General features: G+C 38.4%; 2 protein-coding genes across 2 annotated transcripts in view; one reads left to right on the top strand and one right to left on the bottom strand.

Annotated features, from left to right (window-relative positions):
* Positions 1 to 6,086, bottom strand: part of LOC107085142 (RING finger protein 207-like) — a 16,453-nt gene that overhangs the window by 8,497 nt on the left and 1,870 nt on the right. The window contains exons 3-7 of the mRNA XM_015375322.1: positions 2,712 to 2,841; positions 2,130 to 2,274; positions 1,784 to 1,865; positions 1,614 to 1,689; positions 1,289 to 1,414 (exon numbers count right to left, since the gene is read on the bottom strand). Coding sequence (XP_015230808.1) covers positions 1,289 to 1,414; positions 1,614 to 1,689; positions 1,784 to 1,865; positions 2,130 to 2,274; positions 2,712 to 2,841 — 559 coding nt within the window. The remainder of the gene's footprint in view (positions 1 to 1,288; positions 1,415 to 1,613; positions 1,690 to 1,783; positions 1,866 to 2,129; positions 2,275 to 2,711; positions 2,842 to 6,086) is intronic.
* On the top strand, positions 3,385 to 5,102 carry zpr1 (ZPR1 zinc finger). Its single transcript, XM_015375361.1, has one exon. The coding sequence runs from the start codon at positions 3,512 to 3,514 to the stop codon at positions 4,841 to 4,843; it is 1,332 nt and encodes a 443-aa protein (XP_015230847.1). The 5' UTR covers positions 3,385 to 3,511; the 3' UTR covers positions 4,844 to 5,102.

The raw sequence follows: 6,086 nt of genomic DNA, 5'->3' as shown, positions 1-6,086 counted from the left end.
ATCAATTTCAAGTTTAATGCACCAAAGTGTAATAAAAAGAAATGAACATAACACCTCAGTTTGTGAAAGTAAGACAATATTACAATGAAGCAGAAATGCAGATGAAAAAATAAAGGACATGTTGATCCTCAGATTTATTTTATTTTATTTATTTTTTTTTTTACCTCTGAGCTGCTTTCAACAGAGTCTTTTTTCTCTCAGCTAGCCTTTCCTGTCAAATGAGAAGAGGAAAAAAAAAGCCTTCATTATTTCTCACAATGAGGAAACAGCCTTGGGCTCTGCAATACCTCATAAATTCTTACATTTGTGTGGACAGTTTTTGTAAATTTTGTAATGTTTTTTCCAACTCTATCATTATGCTAAGGGGGGGGGAAAAAATCCTTGTTTTCAAATCATTAGCTTAATAGAGACATCCAGTGGCCAAGTAGCGTTAGTGATATCAGAGGGAGGAAGATGTTAATGACTGAACTAAAATTGGAATCTTAGGGAAAGAAATATTCACCAAGCAGGTCACCCTGTCCACAAAAAACAAAACAAAAAAAACAACCTGAAAAGTAATATTGCACAAAGATAAGTGTGTTACTTCAAAATAACAAACTGAAGTGAAGGTAAATAAAACCCACACAAGTACATTTTCTTTTTCAAAAAGCTACCTAACTCTGCACCTCTAAGTATTGATTGTTTACAGCTTTGAGTTTTCTGTTCATATGCTTTGATGCCGTCCTTCAATATTCCAGTTTTTACAGCCTTCAAATTTAGGTTATACACCGAACTCTACTCAAGCTGAATGAAAACAACTAACCTTTTGTTACACACTGTTGATTTAAGTCTCGAAGCAGTTTTAAATGTCTTTTTTTTTTCAGTTTACACAGTTTTCTGTATAAGGAAATTTCTTTCAAACATTCAGCTCAAACAGCTGGTAAAATCTTCAAAGTTAGATTAGAGCAGTACTGGGATTCATATTTTTTAATAGGAATTTTCTCAATTATGATTTTATATAAAATGATTGCATGTTAACAGATATGCTGTGCATTGCAAAAATAACCTTTAGAAGCATGTTTGGGAATTGATTTTAGCCAGTTAATGTCATTTACTTGGGATATTTCTATATACACATACAGAGTATGGACTGAGGGGGTTATTAAGTTGTTTTATGCAAAATATTTTTGTTTTATGTAAAATGTTTAATTGGGACATACATCGGTTACATGGTGTTATCCTTTTGAAGACATGTGAATATAAAAAGAGACCTTTTTTAAAAATTTTAGGAAAAAAATATTAAATAGACCTGCAAACTGTTGAAAAGACTACAGATTGCACTTTCTTCTTCCTCCACATTCAAATGCACTTCCCCGATCATTGCTCTTAGCAGATGGATCGCTTCTCCAGTTGAAGTCTGCAGCTCCTTCACCACCTGCAATTAAAAGGCAATATTGTTTGGTAAATAATTTTGGCAATTCAATCTACGTAGAAGCTACCTGCATTTCAAAAGCCTGGTGAAAATTAAAAAACACATTGGTTCCTCATCATGTTATCAAACTGCGATGTTGACAAAATGACATCCTTTCCTTCTGCCTCATAAAATTGTAAAACAGCAGAAATGAATTCCTCACCAGTACTGCCTGGTCCAACATCTCACACCCCTGTGCATAAGCTGTTTCAATATCAATGCAGTGAGTTCGACTCTCCCTGCAAAAACGGAAGACATTTTTAAACAAAGCAAAACCAGCAACCCTGATTCCCACTGAGAGCATTTTCTGTTCTGTTTTGTGGATTCACTCACACTTGCATGTCTCGGAAACATTTGATGCAAAGCATAGATTTGTTTTCCGTCGAGAAAAGGATGTAGGGTTCCTCGTGCAGAGCTGTGGAGAGTAATACATGTTAACTATTGCCTAGATGAAGTTTGAGAACTGTGACAAACTGCAGGGCTCTGAATGAGAACCCTACTGGTGAACAAAACTCTTAGTTTTCTCTTACACTGACTGCAATAAAAAAAAATTAACAACTATTTTCCCTGAGGATATGATTACATGGAGCAGGAAAATTATGCAGAAATCATGAGGGAGCACAGCTCTCTGGCTTGTTGGTATATAATTACTGTGGAGTAAATTACAGGTGGCACTCACAGCATTTTCTGTGTTTAGCTTTGGTGCGTTTGGCCAGCGACACAATCTCGTGATGGGAAAACATTCTGGCCTTGTGTGTTAGCTCTCGGCAGGTGGCACAAAGTGGCTGGTTGCAAGTGTTACAGTAGTACATCAGTCCTGTGTCCTGCACACACATATGCAAAATAAGAGAGTAAATTCAGTGATGAAAAAAATGAAGAAATAATACTGAAAATAGGATTAAGACAAAATACCTAAGTGCTGCACTTGAAATACAGTGAGGAAAATAAGTATTTGAACACCCTGCTATTTTGCACATTCTCCCACTTAGAAATCATGGAGGCGTCTGAAATTGAAATCATCGTTTGACTAATGTATGAATATTTAACTATATATTTGTATGATACAGCTGCAAATACGTAATTAAACACCTTTCTGTCAGCTAGAACTCTGACTTATTTCCCTCAGTGTAGCTTAGAATTAGATGTCCTGTAATAATTTAGGAAATAAGTCCTCAGCTTTCAACCTAATGAGATGACAAATCAATAGTATTGTTTGTTTTGTTTCAATGTCCATGAACTGGAATAGGTTAAAAGGCTGTACTTTGTTGCTTTCTTGGTCACAGTTGGCACACAGCGCTGTCTCCTCCACATCTGCGTTATTGTCCACAAGGAACTTCAGCAGACGATCCTCTGGTGGGAGGGCATTATTTCCTTTTATCATTGAGTTGTATCTACAGAGATCAAAGACAAAATCCCCACATCATTATAATTGGATGGATAGACGGACAGACAGAGAGACAGAGGGACTGCCAATTAGCTTCTCTGGAAACAGAACACAATTTCATTTTTTTATTATTAATATAAAAATGTGTTCATCTGATTAATTTAAAATTAATTCATTTTTTTTATTATTAACAAAAATATACATATCACTGATATTCAAGAGAGTTCAGACAGCAGAGTGATCTACTACATCTAATCCGCTAAATATATTAAACAATTTTTAATAATTCAGAAGTATATTATAGGTGGAAAGCAATTAATATTTATATAATATGAAATGGGAAATTTTAAAAGGTATAAGTGAAGAATTAGAGTCTTTAAAAATTTAACAATGAGAAAAATCAGTCTAAAGAAAAGGGAAAAAATAAAATAGATCTGTTTTATTTAGTTGTTTTTGCTTTTGTGGCGCAGTTCTAAAAACATCCGATTGGGGCAGCAGAGAGCTCCCAAACAGGATATTCACCAACGAAGATAATGCGGAAGTCTGCGTCAAAAGACACAAACAGCGTGTGCAGCCCTACGTTTGTCTCATCTAGAAAGTTCTGGCAAGTGAAATATCTGACCGGTAAATGACAGCGTGAGCGTTTTTACTCTGAGAGGAATATTTTCAAACACAAAATGTCTCTTATTTCCGAGGAAAATGTTCGAGGAGGAAGTGTTTTTAGGGAGCTTAGTGCTGACGACGAAGATTGGCAGCCCACCGAGATTGAGAGCCTGTGTATGAACTGCTATCAGAACGGAACCACCCGAATGCTCCTGACTAAAATACCTTTCTTCAAAGAAATCATCGTTAGCTCCTTTAGCTGCGCCAGCTGCGGCTGGTCCAACACGGAGATCCAGTCTGCGGGCCGGATCCAGGAGCAGGGCGTCTGTTACACCCTCAAAGTCAAAGCAAAGCAGGACTTGAACCGAGAGGTCGTAAAAGCCGACAGCGCGACCACCAGGATCCCCGAGCTCGATTTTGAAATCCCCGCTTTCACCCAGAAAGGTTCGCTTTCTACCATCGAGGGGCTGCTGGACCGAGCGGTGGCCGGACTCGAGCAGGACCAGCCCGCGAGGCGCGCGGCAGACCCGCAGGTGGCGGACAAAATAGAGGAGTTTATCCAGAAACTGAAGAAGCTAAAAGACGTCGAGCACGAATTCACGCTTGTGATTGAAGATCCGTCAGGGAACAGTTTTATAGAAAACCCCGTTGCTCCTCAGAAGGACGAGGCTCTGACGGTGACCCGGTTCAGGAGGACCGTCCAGCAGGACCAACAGCTGGGGATCAGAGCTGATGATGACCTGGAGGAAGAGCCAGCTGGGAACGACCTGGAGGTCATGAGAGGAGAGGTCCTGGTCTTCCCAACCAACTGCCCTGAGTGCAACGCTCCTGCCTCCACCAACATGAAGCTGGTCCAGATTCCCCACTTCAAGGAGGTCATCATCATGGCCACAAACTGCGACAGCTGTGGCCATCGAACCAATGAGGTTAAATCCGGTGCAGCTACAGAGCAGCTTGGCACCAAGATCACGCTGCACATCACCGACCCTTCAGACATGACCAGGGATGTTCTCAAGTCGGAGACATGCGCTGTCCTCATTCCTGAGCTGGAGTTTGAGTTAGGAATGGCGGCTCTGGGGGGAAAGTTCACTACACTGGAGGGCCTGTTGCAGGACATCAAGGATCTGATAGTCTCCAAAAACCCCTTCATCTGTGGCGACAGTAGCAGCAGTGACCGGCTGGACAAGCTGAAGGAGTTCGGAGAGAAGATTGAAAAGATCCTCGCTGGACAAATGAAAGTGCACATAATCCTAGATGACCCAGCAGGGAACAGCTATTTGCAAAATGTTTATGCTCCAGAGGCAGACCCTGAGATGACAGTGGAGAAGTACACACGCACATTTGAGCAGAATGAAGAGCTGGGACTGAATGACATGAAAACTGAAAACTATCAACAAGAAAAATGAACTGAACAGAATAGCTACAAAGACTGAAAAACCAGAGAATTGGAAATATGTAGACATGGACCCAGTGTAGAATTGCTGCATATTTCCTCCAATTTTATGTTTTATTTTAAAAACTGGGTGATTTGTTGCTTTCAAACGGCCTTATACCGTACTTGAGTAATTCTAAGTTGTTGTAACTAAGCGTTTTACCGAAAGGAAACCTGATTTGTAAAAAATAAATACAAATAATAAAGTTAAATATCTGCTCAAAATCGTGCATTCATGTGGCATTCCAGAAGATGGCGCTGTTTTACTTTAAAATATTAAGCTTTTAGAGGACCACACACTGTGAGACAAATTAATCTCATTATACACCTGCCTTAAATCTAAATAACATATAAATAAATTGATGTGATGTTAGCTCTGTTCAGGATTTAGTATGCAAATGTGGTTAACATAAAGCTTTTCAGTTAAAAAATACATTTATTTTCTTCACAAATGTACATATTGAAATACTTATGAGTCAGGGCCTTCAGGGAGGTTTTTGGAAAGAATATCTTCTTGCATTCTAAAATGTAGGCCAACTGTTCAATGATGCAATATTTAACAATATTGTAATGCCATTTATTTTTAATATAATACAGCTAGTTCAGAAAAACTATGACTGATATCTCAAAATGTATCAAGTGTAAAAATACCAAAAACTTAACATTTTAAAATTCGATATAGTAAGAAATGTGAATGTTTTTATCACATTAATCAAACTTATTGGATTTAGATAGTCCGCAAACTGCCTCATTTTGATTCAGTTGTGCACCGTATCTCACACCCTGCTGAGCACTTTATCTGTTTTCTTTATTTGGCTTCCCCCCCTAAAAGCAGAGAGGTGAGCTACTAGATTACATGGCTCATGAGGGAGCAGCTGTTGTGAAAAGAAGCAGATGAAAATAGATGCCAGCATTCAATATACTCAGAGCAAACAATAACACACACTGGACGTCTTGGAGATTCTTTCCTAAGACTGCTGTTTGCTAACTGTATGAGTCGGGCTTCTGACTGATTATACATGAATAAAAAATAAAATAAAAACAACTTAAAAGTTCAAAAAAGCATTAGAACCTAATGCAGGTGGGTCAAAATCTATAAATATCAATTATTACTTTTCCCAGAGAGACTCGATATGATTATAATGTTTTAAATAAAACAATATTTATTAGGGATGCACGATATTGGGATTTTGGCCGATATCCGATATGCCGATATT

The sequence above is a fragment of the Cyprinodon variegatus genome, unplaced genomic scaffold, assembly GCF_000732505.1.
Source record: "Cyprinodon variegatus isolate N-32 unplaced genomic scaffold, C_variegatus-1.0 Scaffold117, whole genome shotgun sequence".
NCBI lineage: Eukaryota > Metazoa > Chordata > Actinopteri > Cyprinodontiformes > Cyprinodontidae > Cyprinodon > Cyprinodon variegatus.
Note: the sequence above shows the minus strand (reverse complement) of the source record. Positions and strands in the feature narration are given on the sequence as shown.

Bases quoted from the DNA above. Each gene is read 5' to 3' on its own strand.
- zpr1 (XM_015375361.1), top strand. From the start codon at position 3,512: ATGTCTCTTATTTCCGAGGAAAATGTTCGAGGAGGAAGTGTTTTTAGG.